We start from the raw sequence: 25,710 nt of genomic DNA on the forward strand, positions 1-25,710 counted from the left end.
CGCAGCATAAGAGCAGTGGGGGTCAGGACCTTATGTAGTTAAGCCAAGTGTTCTGACTATAACACCACTCTACCGGTAAAAATAAAGTAACCGGACTTAAACAAATTAAACCTTAATTTCAAATTGATTTTAATTCACTTCTCTTAGAAACGATGGAACTTTAAGAGATTTGGTTGCGAGTATTTTGTCAGATCAATCAGTTGGAGGAAATAATGTTGGGTAAGGAGATTACAATTTATAAAGCAATAGTGTTATAGTCTTTGTTAGTAAACTTGTTGTTGAAAATAACCAATAACATATGGTTTACAGCCAAAATGATATCCATTATAAATTTTATTCAATAACAAAATATAGTAAAAATGTTTGCATAATATTATTGGTAGTAAAAACCTGAAGTATTCCAAAAACTGATTATTCTCACTATTTTGTTTAATTTTTAGGCCATGTGATGAGAAATATAGAAATAATCGACCTCACTACAACAGTATTTGTAGTTTAGACTCCAATTTTTCAACACCTAATAAACCAAAGTTGCTGCCAGAGAAACCTCAGCAAAATACACTGGTATATTTTCTATCTTAATTTAGAAGGCCCTGTGTAAATAAAATTAAAAATCATTTACAATATATATAAAAAAATTTCAATTTTTAGCTAAAATCAAAATCCACTCCATTTCTTCAACGAATCCGAAATTTATCTTCGCTTTCAAATGAAGAGCCTCATCTGATTGGTGAAAATGTGGGGGATATGTCCTCATCTTTTGTGGGTAAAAACAAAGAGACATCGATGCCATCTGATGGAAGTTGTTTTCTTGATCAAACGAGTGGAATATTTTCAGAAAGTAAATCAATATTTTTGTTAAAAATTAGTGAATTAATTTAATTTATATGTAAGGTACTTTGCAGTAACTAACAAGGTTTATTGTGAAAAAATATTTTTTTGAATTTAATCTGTTACATAATGGAGCTTGGTGGGCGATGTAGTGGGTATATCCAAGTTATATTCTTACAAAATAAATAAAACTGCTGTTTGTGGTGCGCAAGTAACTTATCGAGAACAAATATTTATTGAAAGTTGCGATTTTTTACAACAATAAAACTGCTAACTGTAGAGTAGGATAGTGTAATAAAAGGTTTTTAAAAGGATCTTTGACCATTCATAGTTTTTTATTTAATTCGAAACAGTTTGGTGCTTATAAAAATATTCTTTTTTTGTTGCACAGCAAAAGGGGATTTGTTGAATGCAAGTAATGTATCAGGTAGTGGAGATGGAATATCTTTGTCATTTAATGCAAGGGAAAATAAATCGGGTCCAGAATTTAACAATTTTTTGGCACCAAATTTATCTCTGCCGAACAACTACAGGTTAATTTAGTTTAATATTATAATGTTTTAAAAAGGTAACATAAATTTTATGTTATATAGATTTAACTTGAAAATATAGCTTATATATATACTCTGTTATTAAAAAATTAAAAAAAAAATCAACTAGTAGAAGTTTTTTTTTAGCAAAAAATTTTTAAAGTTTGCAATTATAAAAAAAAAACATTTTACTGTGTTACAGAAGTGAAGGGATGACATCTGGCGAAAGAAAAAATCTAAAATCTCCTTGGGCTCACAACTCAAAACAAAAATTTGGTCAATATTATAATCAAGGTTTCTTCATTTAAATGTTTGCAACTAAACCAGTGAAAATTAACCCAGACCAAAATCAATTTTTTTTAAATTATATTTCTATATCTTTTTGTCCAGGTTTTTAATTTTTCTGAAAAATTTTTCATATTAATTTCTACCCATTTTATATTATTCTTTAATACATAAAAGCGATTTTTTTACTGTAAAACTTTGTCAATTTAAGGTGACAGCAATGACATTGATTTCTCTCCATTTCAACCAACACTAAGTAATAATTATCTTCATTCAACACCCTACCAACAACACCAACATCATAATGAAAACTCACCTTTGCCTAACAACAACCGCATTATATCTAGGTCCTAAATTATTTTTTTAATTTATATACATAAATTTTTGCAGAAATTTCTAACAACAATATTTTATAACATTGTTTTTTAGTAGGGTAAATACTGCACAAGAACAGTTAATTCAACAAAAAATCAGGGAGTTAGGATTAGGAAATGGAACACCACCTTCTTTATATAATAATACAGGTTTATTTATTGAATTTTACAAATATAGAATAAATTTTTCTTTATATCCTTTTAAAAAAAATGTAAATTAATATTGTGTGTTGGTAAATTTATTGGGTTAATTTACCTCTGTTAGTGTTTAATACTAAAGTATATCTATATTATACATTTACAATATATTTATATTTGGGCAAGCACAATGTTAATTCTGAACTTTTGACAAATAAAATTAGGTCCTACTTTTTCCTTAGATTTTACTGATGTTTCTTTAAGAAGTTTGGATCCAGTACAACAACAAACAACACCTAGAAAGTGCAGAATTAATGGTCAATTTTACTTTTATAGATTATACAACTAAAAATATAATGTTAACTGTACTGCACAATCACTACTTGTATATTTAAAGAGTGTGTGCTTAACAAAAACTAAATTAAATGTGTTTTTTGCTACAGAAAGTAAAGGATATGGCAACTATGATGGGGTTTACCCCTCACCCATTAACCCACCATTACCCTATAATGGAGAAAAAAATACTTCAAATCATGTTGGGTTTCGAACCATTTCCCAACAACTTAACACAGCTAGGGTAGGATAAATATTTTTATTTAAATCTTATAGTATTTACTTTTAAGTAAGTTATACTATTAATATTTTATAGAAGATTAAAGATAATATTTTCCTACATGTTATTTTGTCTGTTTGCTTAATAACTAACATTGTTATAAAACCACCTAAAGTAAATCAGCAGCGTTGTGTAGTAGCAAAAACCCTTGCTACACCACCATGAGGTCGTGGGTTTAATCTCCACTGCTCTCATGCTGTAGCGCCCTTTAGTAGCGCTATAAACGGTATAAACTCCTGCTGAGCCAGCACTTAATCAGAAGTAAAATTACCAGGCAATTATAATCTATATAATATCCCAAACTGCTAAATGCAACTCAAAACTCAGTCGAAGAAACTGATGTTACTCTATGTTTAGGTTGCACATTTGACCTTTCCACATTAAGGATAAAGATATATACAAAAAAAGAAGTAGCAGGGCAAATGCTGTTTTATTAAATAACTTAACTTTATTGTTTCTTTTGATAACACTATTTAATGTTAATTAATACAGGTTGAATCACCATGGCATAATAACAATAATAATGTAAGTATGGATCTGGGTGGTGGGGATGGTTTGCCTACAACTAATTTACATGAACGTAATGTATACCAACCCCATGCTAGTAAGTGCATATGTGGTAGGACTTTATGACTGTTTTGAGACATGACTGTTGTGGCTTAAACCTAAAAAGTATTACACGTAGACATGATTTTTTTTAATTTTAAAAATTTTTTATTTTTAAATTTAAAATTTTTTTTTTTAGAAAAATCTGATTATGTTATGAGCAGTCATTCAGCTTCTGATTTACACTCAATGAATTTGAACATGGATTTGGTAAGTTGGTACTGGTTTTATTCTGTTATTTTTAATGATATACAAAATAATTTAAACCAAATTTAAGCCCTTAGTTTTAAAGTGATATTTACCAAATTAAAATCCTTATTAAAGGTTGAAAACAAAGGTTTGCAGCAAGATTCAAACCATAGACCTCAGTCGGCATTATCACAAACTTCCAGTTATCCAGTAGATGGCAGCAGCATACCACCTACAATGCAGAACAAAATATTAGCCCAACAACAACTTAACTCAATGTACAACCCAGCTCTTACATCTGCTTATCCACCTCGTCATATTATGCCTCAGCTGTTCTATGCTACTTCATACCCTCCCCTAAATACGCTGGATCATTCAAAACACCCTTACCCACAACCTGATCCATCTATGATGTATAATTTGCCTGGCTCGATGCAGTATGGGCCCCAAATGGGTTACCCTAGGCAAGTGAGGCCTAATATTTACCCCTATTTTGATGAGAAGGGGTGGCCGTTTTTACCAATGGGTAACTCAATGAGTGGAATGTATGGTAAGATATTTAATAACTACCCAAGGTTCTGAGTTTGATTCCCACTGTGGCAAAGGCGAATTACCATTGGGTTAAATTGCTTTTTTTCAAATTTAATTTTGACCAGAAATTAACCTTCTTTATTATTCATAAAAAAGATTAACCCAATTTTCTAGGGTCGGGCCCGATGTTTGGTCCCCCACCACAAATGTTGATGAGACAACAACGAAACTTGGCCCAAAGTAAACTTTATATTGCTTTGGAAGACTGTTATGACCAACACAGGAGTCTAGAAAAGGATAGAAAAAAAGTAAGTGATTAGATAATTATAGTATCAAATAGTTTCTGGTATCTAAAAAATAAAGTCCATTTTTAAACCTAAAAAAACTGGTGGCATTTTCAAGTGTTTTAACTTTGTGGTTTTACTACAAAAGGTCTTTGGCTAAATCTCCACTGCATTCCTACTGTGATGTCCTGGGGTTAAGCGCTATTAACAGTATAAACTTCTGCTGACTCCCCCAAAAAATCAGCCAATTTATTTTCAGCAAAAATTAATCAAAAATATTTCAAACTAAAAACATAAACTTAAGAGTGTGTAAAGTAACAAATATTATTCCATGTATAAGCCATTACGTCAGTCTTTTTAAATGGGAATAAATAAATATAACAAAAAATTATTTATTTTGTTGTAGACAGAAGCAAACTTAGCTCGCAGCTTTCCAGGTAGAAGGGTCTCAAGTTCAAACAACACCCCCTTACCCCGACCTCCTCAAAACCCATCCAAAGTTGACAAACTGATATCTGATGAACATAGGGAGCATAGCAGGGTATATTGCACTTATTATATCAATTTTAATCACTTAAGTTAAAATGCTACAACATAGTGTCAGTTAGGATCAAACCAAAGACCTCGTGTTGTGGTATTAAGTACTTTAACTACTGCTTTATGCGGTTGGGCATAATTCTGCCTTAATTTAACTTCACATTAGTTTAAATTACTTATATTTAATTGCAATGTTAGGTTATGGCACTTATAGACCGCATGGAGCACTTACTTGAAGGACCAATGCACGGTAAAGTTAATTCTGCATTGGAAGTTCAATACAAATATATAAGGGAAGCAGATGCAAGAAGAAGAGACGAGATTAACTCAAAACAACAAGGACCATCGCCGCTGTTTAATCAAGACTATGATGGGGGTAAGTTTGTATTAGTTTATTTATTACTAACTTGGCATGGCTATAAGAGTTTTGCTATGTTAATAAATGTAAAGAAAGTAAGCTTGCTTTTTTTATCTTCGATGTGGGAAAGTCGAATGCGCGACTTGAACATAGAGTAACATCAGTTACTCTGACCCAGTCTCGAGTTGCCTGTGGCAGTTTGGGATATTATAGATTATAATTGCCTAATAATTATACTGCTGATTTATTGCTGGCTCAGCAGGAGTTCATACCGTTTATAGCACCTTACTCAAGGGCGCTACAGCATGAGATCAGTGGGGATTGAACCCACGATCTCATGTGTGGTGTAGCAAGTGTTCTTACCACTACACCACGCTGCCGGTAAACTTATTTGGAAAATCCTTACAGTATTTAACTTTGTTTATGTAGATTAAAATAAACATAAATTTAAAGTTCATTACTAGATAAAATTGAAATATATTGGATTAAAATATTTTTACAAGATTCATTAGCCTGGTCTTTGGCGGAAAGTTTAGAAAAGTTGACAAAAGCAGTCCGCAAGTCGCGCACTGCATTGTGGGTAGCTTTTCAGATTACATTAGGCTCGAAAAAAGAAGACAAAAATTTAAATGCCGAAACTACAGAGAAAAACGAAGTTGAGGATAATTATAAGCAGGCAGATATATCAACGGAAAAGCTTTTAAAATTATTCTCACCTGACAAAAATGAAGGTAGTGAAAATTAATAAGGGTAATAAAAATGCTAATAGTAAGACAAAATTTTATTAAACTTTTTAGAAAGGTTTCATATATTTTCACTGCATTTTATATGCTATACTGCAGTTTCTTAGTATCTAGAATGTTTTTAGGCCTTTTTGAAATAGTGAAAACCGATGATATATAAAAAAATGAAGTTATTTTTGCAAACTTTTCCCTTTAGATGTTATTTTATTTTAGTTAGAATTAAGAAATTGTTGTTTTTTTAGTTGTTTTATTTATTTATTTTTAGAATAGTTTATTTAATTAATGTTGGAAAGGCACTTTAGTTTTTTTATTGCCAGTTTTTGTTATCATCTTTACTAACCCTGTAAATTTACTCTATAAGTTTATTTAATATTAAAATAGATTCAAATAATTTTTTAAAATTAACAAAGTTTTATACTTGAGATTTTACATACCAAATAATAAATTTCGGAAAAATTTCAATTTGAAAAAGTAGAAAACTACAAATGGTTTTAAAAAAGGAATAATCTTATTGCATTTTTAAAGTTTTTTATATCTTTATATAATCGTTATTTACTTATATACTGTTATGTTGTTATTTTAAAGTTGTTTTACCGAGTAGTCCTAGATAAAAGTTGTTGTATTTTTAGTTAGTTAAAAACATAATTTCCATGCAAAATTTATCAAAAAAATTAACAAATTTAAAAAATTTCAACTCGTAATTGTACTTACTGCTTCTTTTATTTAAATCATCAATAGGCTATTTTGTTTTACTGTTTTTTAAAGATTAGGCAAATTTTATGTTACGGTTGTTTTTTTAATAAATGTATCACTCAAAAGTTAAAGTTGTTTCGTAAATCAGAATATTAAGGCTTCAGCATTTTTTTTTATATTTAAATTAGAAAAAAAAACATTCCCAATTTGACCAATATAATTTATTTATAATCACTCATACAGTTGAATTTTTAACTGTTAACTGCCTAGGGGTAATGTTATGATAATGTGAGTTTAATATTACGTATTCACTATTATATTTAGGTTTATATTAGTATCTTAAACTATAAGGTTAGCAATAATAAAAGGACAATTGTTTTAAATTAAAAAAGTTTTGTTTTATTATCTTGATTTTTCTTTCTTTTGTGTTCTCTTTTTTTCTTTGTCTTTGCGTTCGGCTTTCTTGATTTTCTGCATTTCTCTGTCATTCTAAAAACATAAATAAGTTTAAAATAGTTTACTTTTAACATATTTTTAGTAGTGTTTTCTATGCTTCAAAAAAATGCTAAACATAAAGGAAAATGCTAAACATTTTATTTTCACTATTTGTATATGTAAAAACAAAAATTAAACAGGTAATTATGTCTTATACTATAAGGCCTATTTGTACCAATTATAAATAATTAAAACAAGTATGGTAAGCGTGTTTAAAAAGTATTATAAAAAAAATTATTTTCCTACTTTGTCGTTTTCTTTTTTCTTAATAGCTTCTTCTTTTCGTTTAATTCTTTCTTGTTTTTCGGCATTTGCGATCGTTTCTGCATTGTTGTTTGTAAATAATTCTAGTGCAGAATCTAGGTAAAAAATGTTGTCAAGCTGGGATTAAAATTGATAAGGAACTTATACTTACATTTTAGGTAAAAATTTAAAGTTTAACCATGTTGTAAAAAAAATTCAAAATGTTTTTTTTCTTACCTACAGTGTTTTGGTGTGTTGGTTTTTTCTCTTCTTTAGTTGTATTTCGTTATTAAGAAAAGTAAAGTTTTATTTAAATTAAAAAAATAATTATTAGGACCAGTACAGTATTTTAATTTTCAAAGTAAAAATAAATTTAATTTTTATTAAACTAGTTAAATAAAAAGAGGATATTTTGTTTCCCCAGCATCCTCTTCATGTTCTTCATCTTCAATATTTCCGTATCTTTCCATTACAGACTGTTTTATTAGATTTCTTTCTGCAGCTTTTTCTAAAAAAATTACAGATTAAATATAAGTTAACACTGATCCACATTAAATTTTGACAACCAAGTAAGTGTAGAATAAGTTTAGGAATATTTTTAAAATGATTAAAGTTTTTTTTTAATATAATTAAACTATTAGTTATAATATTTTTTACATAATAGTTTTAAATCCCTTACAAACAAATTATACCTAAATCAACAGGTTTAATATGATGTTGTGTTGTTGTTACTCCAATATGTGAGGCGAGTATGTCGTCAATATTTTTGTCTTGCTCTAAAATAAAATTCTTTTATCATAAAAATATTAACTTAAGCTAAAAAAATTGTTCTTTAATAAAACCGAATTGACACTTTTTTCATTAAATAATAGAAAATTCCAATTATATATGATTTTACTTGTATCAGAAACAACATTGGTGTTGTTTTGAAAGTTTTTCCATGAATTTATTACCTCCTCACAAACATCACCGCTGTTTTCCTTTAAAACAAAATGTTTAACATTATTTTTAAATAGCTCTTAAATAATAAGAAAAATTTTTTAACTTGCTTGTTAAAAACATTGATTAACTAGATTTTAAGTAAAATTCTACAGCATTAATAAATCAGCTTATGAAAAACGAAATGCCTTATTTCTTATAAAAAAAATTTGGAAAGAAAACCCTAATGCAAGAGAGTTTAAAGTTTTAACCCTTTACCAATAAGCTGGTTTTATAAAAATTATCTGACAATGTTGATGTAATAAAACAAAGGCGTATTTACCACCATTGATTCTAAAATTTCGGTTAAAGTTTCTGTTAAACAACTATCATCTTCTTCTTCTAGTATGCCGGTAATGTACGAACCATATACATCATTATCTATGTCCAATGACATTAGTTTTTTGCACAACCATTGTTCAAAGTTTTGTGTGTCATTAGAAGGCGAGTTTGTCATGTTTTAGATAAATTTATTTGACCTTTTCTTTTATAAAATTAAACTATAAGCTAGACATAACGCCAAAACGTGTGAGAGATATTAACCTATGTTATAAACGGGAAATACCCTGAAATGAGATAAAAATTAAAAAATTATGACGTGTTTTGCAGCGTATTTAAATAAAATTATACATACTTTCCTAAACTTAGTTGTACTAAAAATGTAAACTACTACAAATGGTTTATAAAATAAAAATAAATATTGCAAAAAACTATTTATTGCCAGTTAATTAATAGTAGGTAGTAAATCAAACACCAGTTTTTAAAAACCATTTGCACTATTTGCAGGCACTATGTAAAAGGCGGGGTGCTTGTGCAGAGTGTTTTTGTTTTTTTTATTTTATTTTTTTTAAATTTTTTAATGACGTCACTTATGATGACGTCATTAGATTGCTATATTGGTACGATGATGGGATAAGTTAACATACCACCATCTGTCGTACATAAAATGTAGAAAACTATACGCAGCAGATACTGATAAATGATAATTATTTTTAGGCGAGAAATGACGTCATAACCCTTTTGAGCCTCATTTTTATTGCCCCATCCCTAAAATAAATTTAGTTGCAATCGGGAGAAGTTAACTAGAAGTTGGCACAAAGGGTAAGAAGGAGTCAACGGAAGCCTTATCTGACGAATTTTTATTGCCCCGTTCCAAAAGTAAATTTAATTTGCAATCGTACATTTGTTTCCGATTGATTTAAATTCTAACGGTGCGTTTCATTAGCAGACAAGACGTACCTTAAATGAGGATAAACATTTAATTGGAACTAATCGGCCATTAAATTGCTCAAAATGTGGGGATTCACCGAATACAGCACCATTTGCGTCAAATTCACCCTTGTTTTGAAGTTTTCATCGTAGAACGGTAAGTTAATAACTAAGTTTTAGGTTGTCAGATAGGGGGCCAGAAGATTTGGTTAGTAAAAAATCGTAGTATACTTGGCAACCGTCGAATAGTATTATTAGTAACTAAAAGTGGTGGATATTATGTAAAATCATATGGCACAAAACAAAATACGGGTTGTAACCACATATAAGAAAAGAATAAGACTAAGCAACAAACATGAGATCGTGAGTTCAATCCCCACTGCTGATCTCATGCTAAAGTGCCCTTGAGTAAGGTGTATAAACGATATGAACTTCTGCTGAGCCAGCACTTAATCAGCAGCATAATAATAGGGCAATTATAATCTATAATATCCTAAACTGCCACATATGTTTAAGTCGGGCATTCGACCTTCCCACATCGAGGATAAAGATATATACAAAAAAAAAAACGTATATTTTTATTGTTTATAAAGGAATAGGCACCCACAAAAAATACTGGATTGAATGTATATTATATTGTTCAGATGTAAATCATAGAAATATTGAAAAAACAAAAAGATTGCATAAATTTAATGCTAGCACAAACTATCACTTATTTAAAATTTACTAAATACCTGCAATTTATTTGATAACCATTCGATCCTGTATATGTTGTAGGTACCTTAATGAAATTAAAATTCTGGTTGTTAAACTTTTTGGTAAACATTGTCTGAATTTTGTTTTGCCAAAAAAATAAATCTGAAAAAATGAAAAAAATATTGTCTGAAAAAATTTTTTCTATTGGTTGTGCCCTATGCTGTTACATAAGATCCAAAGTGTTTGAGTTTTGTTACTATTAAATTGGTCTTGTTTTTCTTTAAAATAAGAGTTTTACTAGCGCCATATAAATAATTTGAAAACTTTGCATTTAAAAAAGACAAGACAGATAATATTGTGCATTTTAGATGTTAGATGAGACAAATTACTTTTAACTAGGTTATGTAGGAAAAAGCAAGTTTTAAAAATATATTTTTAATTAATTTTTGTGGGTAACTATATATTAATTTAGAAAAATTTAACAGATTTTCTAATTTGTGTTGATATCTAAATTCACTTTTTAGTTTTGTTTTTAAACAGAAAACAAATTTTAAATTATATCTTTATTTTTAAAAAAGTGGTATTTACATAAGCGATTTTATCAAATCCAATTTTAGCTAGATTAATTAAAAAAATAAGCAATTTATTCAATTATAAATATAATACAATAGTTGTATAACATTAAAACTAGTAAGTAAATACATATCAAAGTCTAAACATAATTTTTTTTAAATGGGCAAAAATAATTATTTTTTTAGTTAAAGAGTAGGGGGTGGGGGAATCCCATCTAGTTGGGGTGGGGGTGGGATTGACCCCGTCGCAAGAGGTGGGTTAGTTTCTGCCATTTGGGGAGGTGGCGGGGGCATGTTATCTATATCAGGTGGGGCAGGAATTGATCCTGTTAGAGCAGGGGGCGGTGGTATCCCCCCTCCAATAATAGCTGGGGGTGAAGCCCCAGGGGGTGGAGTAGGTGTAAATGGGGGAGTAGACATAGGAGGGGGTGATGGGGTTTCGCTAATAGATGGGGGAGGGGGTAAAAACGCTTCGTCGTCAACCTCACTTTCCGTTTTAAACGAGCTGGGTTTGTCATCATTTGTCGACATAATGTGACGTTCTAACACAGGAGTTGTAACCTTTTTTAAACAGTAGAAAAAATTAAAACGTTATTGTGTTTAAAGCAAGTTTACAAAAATATTTTAGTTTCTAATTTACAAAAACAATTTTTGTTTACTGTATGGATATGTTGGCTGTATAAAATGCTGTTGTATTTCTTTGAAGCAATTAATATTTTACCCTTTATAACCTTAGTATGTTTATGACAGTTGTATTTAGTTAACTATTATTTAAGATAACACTAATCATTTATGACAACTATTTGTTTAGTGTGTATTTGAAACGCTGCATTTTTTGTTATATTAAGGTCATTAAATCATTTTATTATAATTATAAATCTTCTATTAAATCATCTTTAAGTCATGCTTAAGTCTTACCCTTATTGGTCCCTTGGCAACTTTTAACTCGTTTGTATTTTCCTCGTTCTCTTGTTCAGTAGCTTCTTGGTTTGTTTTCATCTTAAACACCGGGCTTTCGATATAAGTTGGGTTGTCAGTTGCGAAGACGTTGACCTAAAATATTTAAAGTGTAAGAAAAACTTTGTTTGTTTTAAATACAAGTCTTTCAAATAGGTTATAAGCTAAAAAAATGATAATTTTATTTATATTAATTCGGTTTACACTTAGGATAATTAGACTCTTTTTGTTTTACCAATAAGTTTAAAAAACTTACTGGTTCTTTTGGGTAGTCTGTAATTCTCATATCAACACTTGCTTCATCGGACTTAATGGTATCCAATTCTATTTTGTCTGTGAAGTTAGTTAGTCCAAACCCAGGTATAGAAGGCTGAGGACCCCACAATTCTGCTTCTCTAGTTTTTTCGTAATCCAATTTACCCCGCTAAAAGTTAAGTTAAAAAAGATTGTGCTTAACTTATATATATTTCAGCAAACTAACATATTTTCAGGCCTGTAAAATGTTGGATATTTATGATATTATTTATTTTTTTATTAGAAGGTTTATCAGTATACTTTTTTTAATCGTGGTGTTATTTTTTTTTACAATTTACCTTTCTCTTTCTTCTGCAAACCACAGCGACCACCACAATAATAAGAACCAGTAAAAAAAGACCACATGCCCCTACTACCACCGCAAACTGCCAAGTTGGTAACCCTAACACAGTGTCTGTTTGACCAGTTACTGGTAACCCATAAGTGGTTGTAAAATTGGTTGTCATATTAGTAAAACCAGAAGTGTTTTGTGATGGTGTGGTTATGGTTAACATACTGGTCATGTCACTGGTTTGGTTTTTCAGCATAGTACTAGATTGCATGGTTTCTATGGTTGTTGTGTTTAAAACACCAGCTTCAGTGGGTGTTGTCATGGTATCTGTGGTAACTATGTCCATGGTTGTTTCATCAATGGTTGCATTCAATTGAATTGTAGTTGGTTGAGTGGTTTCTCTATCTAAAGAACCAGTTATGTTGGTTGGTTGAATGGTTTCTAAATCTGAACCAGTTAAAGTTGCTGGTTGAATGGTTTCTAAATCTGGACTACCAGTTGTGGTTGTAGTTAATGGTTCTTCACTGGTCCCTATTGTAGTGCCTGTGGTTTGGGCAATGGTTGAGTTAATGTTTTGAACGTTTGGTATCACAGTAGGAGTGGTCTCTTCTGGTAGGACTGATGTTGGGGTGGTTAATGTCTGGTTGGTTAAAATGGTGTTTGCACTGGTGCCTTCGTTAATTGTAGTAGCTGTAATTAAAGTAACGGTACCGATATTTCGTTACAAAATTTTACAAAAACAGGTAGCTTAACATTACGTTTTTATGTTTGGTTTGGTAATACTTGTAATTTTTTATCTTGTAACTTTACCAAGTAATTAAATGTATCTCAAACATAACCTTAAAAAAATGTAATACTTAATGTATGAACGTTACGCAAGCCTTTCTAAATAAAGGCAATAATGTTCTTATGCTTATTCTCACTTTTTGCCATACCTACATGTATTTTAGCACAAAAAAGCTATTTATAATTTTACCTTGCTTTTACTTGAATCTTAAAAAATTAGCCCTAACTTTTTAAAGTGCTACAACTCTCACCTGTCGAAGTTTCTATCGTAGTTGCGGTGGTCATTGTGGCGTTAGAAGGAACCTCTTCTGACGTCATAGTGAAGGAAGTAGTGTTACTTTCTGCTGCTGTGGTCATATTGCGCTGATTTGTCTCTTTCGTTTTCTTGCTTTTAAAATTATGTAACTGAGTTTATCGATATTGTAAACACATGCTTACTCCAGTACAGCACATTTAACCTAAACCCTTAAGTTAAAAATTTGGTAGTCATAGTAGAATTGTGCGAATTTTACTAAAAAAGTTAACGTTTTATAAAAATGTTTTTATAACTGTCAAATTTAAATAAAGCTAGTCCGTCGAACAGTTGTATAAATATTGTTTTAAAAATCATTTATTTTGTTTATTAGAGCGTACATTCCGGCCAAACTCTTAAATTTCAAGTAATTTTGTTATTCTTTAAAAATAGGTTAAATTTTGTTTATTTTTTTGTTATCCATTTTTGTTTTAAACATTTAGAAATTGAATTTCTTTCAAAAATGCGCGTTACCAAATCTACATAACAAAACTAAAATAATTTACCTACCAATTAAATTTAACTCCAATTGTTAACAAAGACTAAAATATCATTTAATTAAGGCTTTAAAACACGAACTAGCTAGCGAATGTAAGCAAATTTGAGCACAATAATTTGATTCCATATATTGCCATAGGCCATATTTGTATCGGCGTTTAAGTGAAATTACATTAAAATTTACCTTATATCGTTACAGCGAAATTGGAATTGTTAAAATCAGTACACGTTTAAAAAGCTATAATAATATATAACGTTTGTTGATTAAGATGTTGATTTAACTATATGGCAATTGTTGTTGCTTAAACTAACATAACACTACGTGTTTATTTACTAAACTGCCTAAATTTTAGAGATTTTATTTTTTTATGCAATTGCGCAGCTGCGTACAATACTTAACTAAAGTTAAATAAGGTAAAAATTATGTGTTTATTGTATTAAGTTAACTTGTACAAAAAAAACGCAGCAATACCTTATTTAAGACTAACTTTTTTTTCTAATTAATCTTACCTTTAAATCAGTAAGTTACGCTACATAAATAAACTTTTTTTAAATTCTTTAACACACCTACATGTTTTAAGTTATAACCAATATCCTTTTTACTGTATCTAAACGGAAGAAACCTATTTCGCTTTTGCTTAAGCGTAGGCAAATATCATTAAGCTAAAGTTATGTGTATTTTATACCTGCATATATATATATTCTGTATATAACATTAAGCGTTATGTCCTATTAGCCTTATTTCCCCTTATATATAGAAATGCGTAATACTAGTTTTTGTATGTTGTAACATTAAGTGATTCACATTTTAATATTTTTAAAACAATAATCGTCATTAGGTATACGTATGTTACAGAATGGTGTTTTATCTTTATGGTTCAAATGATAAAAAGTTTAATAAAGTTTTACGTTGACACATTGATATAGTTGTTAAAATTATTGCTAGTAAGTAACCCCATTTTAAAATTTACTTAATTTTTTGTTATAAATATGTTGGTTATTGAGAAAAGAAAAAAAATAGTAAAAATTATTTTTTTTATATTTATTCGCTAATTTCTGACCATTCCGTATCAGTAGAGGTCCTGGTTTTGTACGAGTTTATCGGCGAATACATCGGAGTTTCACGCGGCATTCCTACCGGGAAATCGCCTCCAAAACACGGCGGAAAACCGTACATGTTAGCGATCTTCAACCAATAGTTTATTTTTTGAATTTCGTCGGGTAAAAACGAAAAATTTGGCGCCGAATTACTGCCTAATTTATTTTCGCATTGTAGTCTATTTAATTCGAGTTGTTTAAGCAAAATTTCTTCACCGTTAGTGGGCGGCAAAGGTCGATGTAACAGCATAGGTAATACGGGTTGTACAGGTAACCTAGGATAGCCATACAACAACGCTAATCTGTAGGAATTTAGCAAAATCTTGTCGTTAGTCGAAGCTGTATAGTTGTGTACAAACTTAGGGGTTACAACTTCACTCGACTTTGTAATGGAAGGAAAGTGGCCAAGCGTGTATTTTGATTGGTTAAGACCCTTGTTACTACCTTGAGGCCTGCTTAAGTTGTAATAAGGCGCCACCCTGCATCCAGTTAACGTAGGACCATTTTTCGGCATAATTTGGTCTAAAATAAAGAAATAAATTAAATAACATAAAGCAATATTTTTATATATTAATCCTACAAAAGGGTATTTTTTAAGGACTTGATAAAGTTTTATTTTTAAAACAAAGTAGATTAATTTTAAAGTTTTTTAGGGATGGGCCAATCGAATCCGAGTCCGAGTACTCGGCCCGAGTATTAAGCATATTTTAATACTCGTGCTCGTCGAGCATTTTTTAGTACTCGGACGCCGAGTAATAATTTGTCATTTAAGATCGTATACGATTTACTAAACATAAAAAAACACGAGGTTTGCCTTTTTCTAATAATTTATAATCTACTCTCAATTATATTACGTTTTCTAAGCAACAATTGCGCAACTAATACACTTTTTACTACACTTTTTTTACTAAATTTTACGCATAATAAATTTGAGACTTAAACATTTTTGTTTGGACTTAAAATGATATTGCTATCAGCGGTAAGTAGTTTTGCCAACGTTAAACCTTTTATAATCCATAAGTACGTGTTTTTTGGCAGATTTTGCAGTTTGAAAATTATGCGGGAAAGATTCTCGTGAACAGTTATATACGTTTAAATGACGTCATAACCGAGTACTCGGACTCGGTCGAGTATCGCGACAAAATACTCGGGCTCGTCGAATCCGAGTAATTTGGATTTCAGCCCATCCCTAGTTTTAATATGTTGATATTTTTACTTTTTTGGGTCTGAGTTTCTTGTTTTCTACATTTTGCTCTTCGGTTTTGGAACCAAACCTTTTAAAATAAAACAAAAAGTATTTTAAAGACTTGTTTTTGTAAAAAAAAAAAATCCCCCAAAAAAAAAATTATTTTAAATTTTCATTGGAGTAATATGTTGTCAATAATATTATTGAAACTAGATTTAATATCGAATGAACAAAAGGGTTACTGAGTTATGCGTAAAATATTAACGCGATAATGGAATTGATTTTACGATTGATATCCATAAGCACGACATTAATATATTACGTCATAAGAAATGCCTTGATCCTATTTTACAAATTATAATTACCCTTGGGAAATAAGATTTAACACACATATAAAAGCGTTATTACATATGTTTTTATTTCAATGCACCAATGTTATTGGAATTTAATCAATACTCTTGGCCATGTATGTTATTTTGTCACTTATTATCATTAGCGATGTGGTATTGATTTTGATTTTAGCGCATGTAATAAATTCAGTTGATTAAAACTCGATATAAACTGATCAAAAATAGTTTATTAAATATAGCGTTGATGATTTTTTATTGATTTCATATCGTCTTAAAATAATTTTGGTGTAAATTAAATAACGATGTATTTTATGACCTGACAGCGAAGAAAAAACAAGTCAATATTTTGACATATAATTTAATTGAGTTATTTTAATGTTAAAAGTAGTTAAAAAGTTAGGACGACGAAATGTTAAAGTTCTTAAGGCTTTTTAATTTTTGGGTATGGTTTTGCGTTTGTATCTTTTTTATTTATCCTATATGAAAAGATTAATATACCTAACTACGAGGAATTACTTATGGTCATTTTTAACTTTTATTAACTTAAGGATGTTAGGCTCGCCAGGCGTAAACATTTTTACGTTTTAGGTATGTAAGCACTGGGTATTAGACCCTGAGCCTTATGTGGTAATGCCAAGGGTATTAATCTATGCCTTTTTATCTCAATCGCCTTAACGGTTAATTATACGTTTTTTTACTATTTTTTGGGGTATGTTTTTGCGATTGTACATATTTTGTTTATCCTTTATGTAAAGAATTCTATGTACCTGCCTATATGTAGAACGCAAAAATATTTTTAATTTTTAACATACATTGATTTAAATAAATTCGTCAAGAGTAAACACTGTTACTTCTTAGGTATATAAGCGGTGGGAGTCGAACCCTAGCCCTTACATGGTGGTGCCAAGGTTATCATCTTTGTAATGCTTTATTAAAACCGCTTTAACAGTAATTTTTGAACAAAATTCCATGAATTATATGAAAAATTACCTGAACTCTCCCCTCTGATAAGTTCAACCGTTTACTCAAATCTTCCCTCATAAAAGCATCTGGGTAATGAGTTTCCTCAAACAAACGTTCCAACTCGTACAATTGTTCAACCGTGAAGTTCGTTCGACTTCTGCGTTGTTTGTTACTTCCAGTGCTGCCCTGAAAAAATAAAAACTAAAAATTTAAGTAAAAGAACAGAGTTAAATTCCCCTAGCTTGAATTTTGTATTTTTGGTCATGGTTACTTATGTTTATGAACTCTTAAAATATGGTTTAGGTTTTTTAATTACTTTTTGGTCAAATTTAAAATGTTGTTAAATTTATCGTCTTTGGAAAAAAAAAATTTTAGATTACAATTTTTTTTAAATAGTTTTTTTAGTGATTTTTTTGTTAATCTTAACGCATTAATGTTTTTATGTCTTTTTGTTCAAATACCCTTTCCGTATTCTCGTGAATCTCTTTGTCGTTGGTGGTCACGTGACTATGTAGGTCTTGTCTCGAAGACTCTGACTTTCGAGGACGGTCTGCGAAATTTTAATTACAAAATTTTAAACTTGTTTGTTCAATTATCGTTGAGGTTTTACGTATAGTTTTACACCCAATTGTATTTGTTATTGTAATAGAGTCTTAGGATTAGTTTGTTTAATAAATTACTAATTTTACCAGTGTTGCTAGAAATAATCGAGTTGCCGTCGAATTTTTCAGGATTGAAATTTAAATTTTTTTGCCGAGTCAGGATGTTGTCACGTGATCCTAATTCAAGCGGTTTTTTATTTAAATCGTTTTCTGGTATTTGATTCTCGATTAAATATTTTCGAATTTTTGTCAGTTTTTTGTCGTATTTTGAAACATTTTTGTCCGTTATTGGTAACAGTGTCCCAGGGTTTCCAAAGGGAAAATTTGGGGTTTTTAGAGATTGTTTTTTGTTGATGACGTCATTTTCTTCTCTGTTGATCATGTTTAATTTTCTTTTTAAACAACTTTTATTCGATAAGTCGGTTTTTTCTTCTATTTTCACTTTTTCAGTTATCCTTGAATTTAAAATCATTTTTAACAACTTTTTTAATCAAAAAACTGTAAAAAGATAAAATAATATTATAAGTTTTGTTTTTTTTTTTATTTAAAAAAATCGTACAACTTTTAACATAAAAATAAACGTTATTTTAATTTTTTTTAATACATTTTTATATACCATTGAATTTTTACCATTTTTTTATTAATATAAAACTAATTACTAAATTTTTTATTAGTTCTTATATTTTTACCAACTTAAACATAAACTCCACTTTTACTAATTGTTTATGAAGCGAAATCAATCTAAGAGAGATTTTATAATTTGCCCTCACGTTCTACTTATTAATGTTCGCTAAATTACTTGATTTCTTTATTTGTTTTTTTCATTAACTTATTCTCATGGGAACTTTGTAACTTTCTCGATACAGCGTTCAAGTTGTAGGCTTAATATTAAAAGTTTTTAACTTTCTATATGTCAATCTTGTTAATTAATTTGTATATAAACTTAAGAACTTAATATTTTATTAAGTTCTGTCATTATTGTTAAACAAAATCAAAAAAATGTAGCTTTTAGTTGTATGCTAAATTCTAATATTTCCGCGGGAAATTCGTTACGAATTCCCGCAATGATTTTCCGATGTTATTACACATTCTAATACTTCAGTCTTAAACCTTACTGAAATGCCTTTCTATTTTGCCCATATGTGCTCCTTCAATTAAGGCATAAGTGAATAAATTTGACAGTAAATGTTTTGCGCTTTTGCTACGCTCTGCCAAGATTTGCATTTTGCGAGATTTTGATTCGATTTTTTCGCTGATTTAGTTACTTGAATCAAATTGAAAATTAGACGCGGCCCTGTAGGGTTATACATTTAACTTTGCTTTTTCATAAAAACAATCTATTTTTTAAACCTTTGAATAACTAACCCAAAAAATTACAAAGTTTTACTTTATATTATTATTTGTTGCGTTTTTTAGTACAAATTATAGCTCAATTTTTTTATCATTTTATAAAAAGTAAGTTTGTTCTACATCAAAAAATAATTCTTTTTAAGCGAATTTAAAATAACTTTAATAGCTACATAGCGTTTTCTAAATAATATCTAACCTTCCAAACTAAACGTCCTGTCAATTTTAATAAAAACCTAATTTTTATAATTCGATTTTTCGCATTACAAAATTTGTGTCACGGTAAAATTACCTAATTGGCTAATAATATTTGATAAATTACAACATAATTAATAATTAATTATTTAATTATTACTCTACTAAGAATGTTGTATCTTTAATGCAGAAATAATGATTGTTAATATATTAGTAGTGTCTGTAAAACACGGCTTTTTAGAATTACTGGTAAATAGTAATTGATTTTTTGTAAGTAATGGCTTAATTATTGTAATGTTAAATCTGCATTAATTAAATCAATATTTTTTTTAAATTTATTATTTTATCTTTTTTTTAAAAAGTAATATTTTTAAATTATAGTATAAACAAAAAAAACATATTTTAAAACTCTTCAAAAATGTGATGTTTATAAATGCACGTAATTTTAGATATGTTTTTTTTTTAATTTTTAATTAAAAATTAATGTTTTCTAGAAACACTATTTGAAGTAAAATTGCCTTAGCTTACAAAATAAAATTTTAAATATTAAAATCGCTTTAATTTTTAAGTATCTTATTTTTGTTTTATTGATTAAATTAGTGAATTAATGCAATTTAATTTGCAGTCTATTCATCTCTGTACAGTTCGTGTCTTACAAAATAAAATCAGATAAGTTTTGATTTTACAACCGCTTTGTCAGGTTAATTCATCTCCAAAGAATGTTGCAATATTTTCTTAATACATTGTATGTTAATGCTTATAAGTAAAAATATTTGTAGATTTTTGTATACTTAATTTAAAGTTGTATTTTTTTCTGGTTTTACCTAAGTTAAAAAATATATTAATGGTTCGCTTTGTCGATGCTTTAAAGAGTACAACAGAAATTAACATAGGCTTTTAAGGCTTATATGGTGCAATTAAATGTTTTTAATTTTTAAACAGTAATCATAAATTTTGTATAAAACCCTTTAAGTTGGTAAACTTAAATATTGAAGTCAATTTAGATACTCAAGGCAATATCGACCTTTTAATTTTATTTCTTTTAATTCAAATAAATTGTTTTTAAATTCTTCCTTCAATTTCGAATCTCACTTTTCCGTATCACTTTAAAGTAACAAATCGACTCTAATTAAATCTTTTGATCTAATTCTGCTCTGGTCACGTGCTTTTCCTTTTGATGACATCATAATTAAGAAGTCAAAAGTGATTTTTGTTCGGTGGCGGTGTCTGTCAAAATTGAGGGTAATGAAATTATAACCGCTCTCGTACTGAATTAAATTTAATTTTAACTGCACCAAATGGACATTTGTAACTTAATTAGAACTCGCCCGTCGAAATTAATAATAAAAAGTTAAATATAATTTCGTTACGACCCGTTTTTAATAATTTTTTATTTTCAAAATTTATACTTTTTGTCATTGCTATGAAAACCTATTTCTTTTTATATTTTGTTTAATAACTTTTATGTTTTACAGATTTTTTAAAAAATATTTTTAAAGTGATAATATAAGATGGGAAAATACAGTAGTTCGGATTCAGATTATAGGTATATTTTATTTAATCACATTTTTTTAAACTTTTTTTACTGTATTTCTAAATTTTATAGACAAAATTTTCATTATCATCATTTTTTTTTTTTTCATTTTTTTTAAACATAATTTTTTTTTAGTTTTGCTAAAATGCCGTTTTATATCTTTAACTTTACGTTTATACAATTAAAATAATATTATATTTTATATTTATGTTTAAAAGCTTAAAAATTATTTTTCTAGTCGCTCGTCGTCTTCTTCCAAGAAAAGAAAGAAAAAATCTCGAAAACGAAAAAGTTTAAGTCCATCTCGACATTCTTCTAAAAAATTAAGGTTAATTTAATTTAAACAAAGTATAAAGATTTAGTTTTTTATATTTTTTTTAGAAAAAAATTATTTTTTTTTCTTTTAAATTTTTTTTTCTTTAAATTTTTTTTTTTTTTTTAATTTTTTAAACACTTGATTTCTTTAAAAGTTATCACATGCAGTTAAAATAAAACCTGTTATCTTTTTTACCTTTAAAAATTTTAAATTTACATTTAATTTTTTTTAATTTACATTTTAGACGACGTTCGCGAAGTCGAAGTCCAAGCTCGGATCGAAGCAACAGCGCCCACCGGCGGAAAAGATCGAGATCACGTGACAGGCATCGTCATTCTGCCAGAAGATCGAGATCTAGAACAAGGTTTTAAAAAATTTAAAAAAATAAAAAATAAAATAATTATTAGAATTTTACTAATTAAAAAACTTTTAAAAATTTAAAATCGTGAAAAAATAAATAAAATTATTTTCAAAAATTTATAAGAAAAAAATTACTAAAAGTTAATAAATTCTAAAATAAAATTAAACCTAATATTTTTTTTATCAAAAATAACTTTTGCTTGTTTCAGAAGTCCAATTTATCACAGAAAAAGTCGCGATAGGTCGCCAGAAAAAAGGTAAATTTATATTCTTAAGACTTTACTTTTTTCAAAGTAAAATATAAAGTAATTGTACTTAGTTATACATGTTCGTTTATTGTATTATACCTGGAAAAAAAACATGCGCTTAAGGTATATATACAACTTTTAAATGCAACTCATGATTTTTACTTAACAAAACTAGTAAATTTTACATAATACTTGTGTTAAGTTCGCGAAGAAAAAAGAGGTCACGTGATCGTTCCGCCTCGCCACCTTCGCGCCGAGGGGGCAAGCACGTGGACGCTGTGATGGGTCTAAGTACAGGGACGTTGAAGTAAGAAAATGAAATTATTTAAATTTGTTATATTTTTTGTATTTTTTTTATAAAATAATTTTTTTTTTTTCTATAGAGATGTTATGGATATTGTTCCTGGATTTTCAAAAATGGTTTGTTTTTTATTCTAGTTTCAGTTTTTAAATTAAAAATTTAAGCAATATATAAACTTAATGCATTTTAAAATTAAAACTTTATAAATTTTCTTTAATTAATTTTGGTGTAGAACCCAGCAGAACAGAGTAGAATTAGAATCCAACGTGCTTTAAAAGTTGCAGGTACAACAAAAACTATAAAAAAGATTTTAATTTTATAAATCAAAAAAATAAAATCTAAAATTAAAATATTTTTAGTCGAAACTGCAAAAGAAGAACAAAAGGATGACGTCACTGTTCAAAAAGGTTTAAATTACGTCATAACTTTAAAAATTAGGCATTGTTGATTTTTTTAAATAAAACTTTTATTTAGACTAAAAATTAACGCAATTAAAAATTAATAAAAAAAAGTTGTTAAGTTAGGTCTTTTTTTATTTTTTGTTTAAAGACTTATTTTTACTATTTTGGGATTGATTTAAATTTTATTTTTACAGACGAGGAAATGAATACTAAAACACAAATAGAAAGAACGAAGGAGATTGAACAAATTGAAGGAAATTCGGATTCAGATGAAAATGAGATTGGTTTTATTCCTTCACATTTTAAATCTTCGAATAAAATAAAGAAACGGGCAAACGAATCAGTTAAAAAGGTAAAAGGATTTTTACTTAATAATAATTGTATGTGAAAGTAATACCTGATGGTGGATTACTGTTATATATATATATATATATATTTTTGTATATATCTTTATCCTTAATGTAGGAAGGTTGATTGCGCGACCTAAACATAGAGTATCATCAGTTACCTCGACCTAGTCTTGAGTTGCCTGTGGCAGTTTGGAAAATTATTGATTATATCTGTCTGATAGTTAAACTGGCGATTTAGTGCTGGCTTAGCAGGAGTTTATACCGTTTACAACGCTTTACTCAAGGGCGCTACAGCATAAAAGCAGTGGGGATCGAACCCAAGACCTCATATAGTGTAGAAAGGGTTTTGACTACTACACCAAGCTGTCGGCTATATTACAATAAACCGTTTTATTAAATAGACATTTGACCAAAAATCGGAAACCCTAAAACGCCATTTTACCGAAAATGGGACGTTTTTTATAAATTTTTGGTCATATGAATGGATGCCCTAAAAAAACGACGACATTTGAATAAAAAAATTAAAATTTTAGTCTTTTAACGAAATGGAAAACACCCACGAGATGGCGATATTTGGTCACGTGTCAATGCTCACCTTAGAAGAAGCAATGAAGCGGAAAAAATTAGCAGACGACGAAGCTATGTTAAAGGCGAAGAAGAGGATTGATTTTACTGAACGCGATCCGAGAACCCTCGTGGCACCAGAGGTTTGTGGTTCGAATCCCACATCGTCTAATTTTTTTATTTACGATTTTTTTTAAATTTAAATTCAAGAGCTAATTTTTTTTTTTTTTTTTATTAATAAATGTTTTTTTATATTTTTTAGCTTTTAATTTCAAGAGAAGATGCGGACAAACGCTGGATTAGAAAACTGACGTCACTGCGACAACGGTTTATGACGTAACATTACGCTGTATACCCAATGACGTCATTCTGCGTTTTTACGTCATCGGATCGCATAAAGCGCAAACTAACATCTTAAAATAATTTAAATGTTTATATTTTAAAATCTTGAGTCAAGTTAAAAATTAACACTAAGTTAGTTAAGAAGGATTAAACTTGTTTATAAACTAGAGTGTTGTTTAAATAAATCTCTATACACTAGTTAGGGTTCTAAAATGGGTACAAAAGAAAGCACAAAATGTGTAAATCTTGGTCTCATGCTTTAATATGCTTTTACATATTATTGTATAATAATTTTGTAGCTAAATAAAAAAATATTGTACTACAGCATCAAAAATAAAAGCAGAAATGTACAACCTGTTTTTAAGCCGCTTTTCCTTCTTTATATCTGATTATACCACACTAAACTATCTTTTGTTTACGTTGCAGGCAAAGTCAATTTGTTTTTTTCGCCATGTTTTTGTTCTAAGATTTGAACGAACGATTAACCCAAATTTTCAGTTCACACGACCCATTTAATTGGTCTCACATTATGGCATAGCTTATAGTACCCATAGAATTCGTTGTACCCTTGAATGTCATAGTAATAAACTAGGCATTAAACAGAGAAATATGTTTGTAATGTTTTAGTAACGTAATTTTAGTGGGAAAGGTATGGGTAAATATTGACAGTTGCACATAATAAAATGTAGCTTATAAGGTTTAAAACTTGTACAAAAAAGCTGAAGTTTGCCACTCAGAATTCTTGTGCAACGTTATAATATACAATTTCATAAAATTAATTTAGGATGGTAAATTTTTAATGGTTACGGAAAAAGGTTTATCAATGTTATTGTTTTTGTTTATTTTAAACCTTAATAAATAGCTACACATCTATGTTGTAAAATTTAAAAATTAACCTCTGTAAAAGAATTAAGCGTTAGATCTGTTAAAATAGGTAAACTTATAAATTATTCATGAATATTTTAAGCATTGGCAAAACAGTTTAAGTTTTTAAAATGTTAATTTTTTTTCTGCAACGACAAAGCCTCCAATATTGCGTTAGTTATAATATTTTTTTTTATATACTAAAAAAAGGAATATGTAGTGTGACATTATTATTTTGACACATAGTAGGAAAAGGAAGTAGGGTTTACAATCTGTTATATTAGACGTTGTTACTTGCTAAAAAAAGCTTTGTATGTGGAATTTGGTAATTTTAGAAAAAGTACAAATTTTAAGGATTGTAAATTAGCCGCTATAGTATAAATGCATCTGTTGGGTACCAGTAAATGCAAGGTGTTTAATAATTGTTGTTAACTTTTGTTAAATAAAAGCTAAATCTACAGGTTAAATTTATCTTATAGAAGTTTATAGTTAGCTTACATTTTTTTTAACAGAAAGGCACAAATTTGTGGCCGCGAGCTGGCGCGCGCAAGGCTGCGGTTACAAGTAACGGGCGAGTGCATTCCGGCAATGCGGCGAATAACTTGATTCTCTGTTGAAAAAGTTGCCCATTTTTGGAAAACTAAAACAGCGACGAGGCAACGAGC

The 25,710-nt window shown here is 28.9% G+C and overlaps 4 protein-coding genes across 4 annotated transcripts; 1 reads left to right on the forward strand and 3 right to left on the reverse strand.

The window, feature by feature from the left end:
* Positions 1-6,775: 6,775 nt before the first annotated feature.
* Positions 6,776-8,960, reverse strand: LOC145743312 (coiled-coil domain-containing protein 43-like). Its single transcript, XM_082561248.1, has 7 exons — positions 8,712-8,960; positions 8,349-8,430; positions 8,143-8,226; positions 7,861-7,958; positions 7,688-7,727; positions 7,454-7,566; positions 6,776-7,201 (listed from the first exon to the last, which is right to left on the reverse strand). The coding sequence occupies exons 1-7, from the start codon at positions 8,883-8,885 to the stop codon at positions 7,115-7,117; spliced, it is 678 nt and encodes a 225-aa protein (XP_082417374.1). The 5' UTR covers positions 8,886-8,960; the 3' UTR covers positions 6,776-7,114.
* Positions 8,961-9,774: 814 nt separating this feature from the next.
* Positions 9,775-24,804, forward strand: LOC145743198 (uncharacterized). The gene is made up of 12 exons (XM_082561113.1): positions 9,775-9,794; positions 21,241-21,311; positions 21,538-21,627; positions 21,860-21,979; positions 22,185-22,232; positions 22,426-22,530; positions 22,607-22,643; positions 22,757-22,808; positions 22,884-22,931; positions 23,120-23,277; positions 23,809-23,982; positions 24,102-24,804. The coding sequence occupies exons 2-12, from the start codon at positions 21,277-21,279 to the stop codon at positions 24,177-24,179; spliced, it is 945 nt and encodes a 314-aa protein (XP_082417239.1). The 5' UTR covers positions 9,775-9,794; positions 21,241-21,276; the 3' UTR covers positions 24,180-24,804.
* Positions 10,892-13,715, reverse strand: LOC145743202 (uncharacterized). Its single transcript, XM_082561116.1, has 5 exons — positions 13,486-13,715; positions 12,456-13,138; positions 12,119-12,286; positions 11,824-11,958; positions 10,892-11,466 (listed from the first exon to the last, which is right to left on the reverse strand). Exons 1-5 carry the CDS (start codon positions 13,589-13,591, stop codon positions 11,092-11,094), a joined length of 1,467 nt encoding a protein of 488 aa, XP_082417242.1. The 5' UTR covers positions 13,592-13,715; the 3' UTR covers positions 10,892-11,091.
* Positions 15,067-18,695, reverse strand: LOC145741316 (uncharacterized). The gene is made up of 5 exons (XM_082558886.1): positions 18,311-18,695; positions 18,083-18,171; positions 17,649-17,807; positions 16,339-16,396; positions 15,067-15,644 (listed from the first exon to the last, which is right to left on the reverse strand). Exons 1-5 carry the CDS (start codon positions 18,693-18,695, stop codon positions 15,067-15,069), a joined length of 1,269 nt encoding a protein of 422 aa, XP_082415012.1.
* Positions 24,805-25,710: the final 906 nt, after the last annotated feature.

The sequence above is a fragment of the Corella eumyota genome, chromosome 2 (assembly GCF_963082875.1).
Source record: "Corella eumyota chromosome 2, kaCorEumy4.1, whole genome shotgun sequence".
Lineage (NCBI taxonomy): Eukaryota > Metazoa > Chordata > Ascidiacea > Phlebobranchia > Corellidae > Corella > Corella eumyota.

Coding starts and splice junctions, on each gene's coding strand:
- LOC145743312 (XM_082561248.1), bottom strand. CDS start 8,885: ATGACAAACTCGCCTTCTAATGACACACAAAACTTTGAACAATGGTTG. Junction 7,567..7,687: donor AACACACCAAAACACTGTAG/GTAAGAAAAAAA, acceptor TTTTTTACCTAG/ATTCTGCACTAGAATTATTT. Junction 7,202..7,453: donor AGAAAAAAGAAAACGACAAA/GTAGGAAAATAA, acceptor TTATGTTTTTAG/AATGACAGAGAAATGCAGAA.
- LOC145743202 (XM_082561116.1), bottom strand. CDS start 13,591: ATGACCACAGCAGCAGAAAGTAACACTACTTCCTTCACTATGACGTCA. Junction 13,139..13,485: donor TACGATAGAAACTTCGACAG/GTGAGAGTTGTA, acceptor CTTTAATTACAG/CTACTACAATTAACGAAGGC. Junction 12,287..12,455: donor TTTGCAGAAGAAAGAGAAAG/GTAAATTGTAAA, acceptor CTTAACTTTTAG/CGGGGTAAATTGGATTACGA.
- LOC145741316 (XM_082558886.1), bottom strand. CDS start 18,695: ATGATTTTAAATTCAAGGATAACTGAAAAAGTGAAAATAGAAGAAAAA. Junction 17,808..18,082: donor TTCACGAGAATACGGAAAGG/GTATTTGAACAA, acceptor TTATTTTTTCAG/GGCAGCACTGGAAGTAACAA. Junction 16,397..17,648: donor TATCAGAGGGGAGAGTTCAG/GTAATTTTTCAT, acceptor TTATTTTAAAAG/GTTTGGTTCCAAAACCGAAG.
- LOC145743198 (XM_082561113.1), top strand. CDS start 21,277: ATGGGAAAATACAGTAGTTCGGATTCAGATTATAG. Junction 21,628..21,859: donor CATTCTTCTAAAAAATTAAG/GTTAATTTAATT, acceptor TTTACATTTTAG/ACGACGTTCGCGAAGTCGAA. Junction 21,980..22,184: donor AGATCGAGATCTAGAACAAG/GTTTTAAAAAAT, acceptor TGCTTGTTTCAG/AAGTCCAATTTATCACAGAA.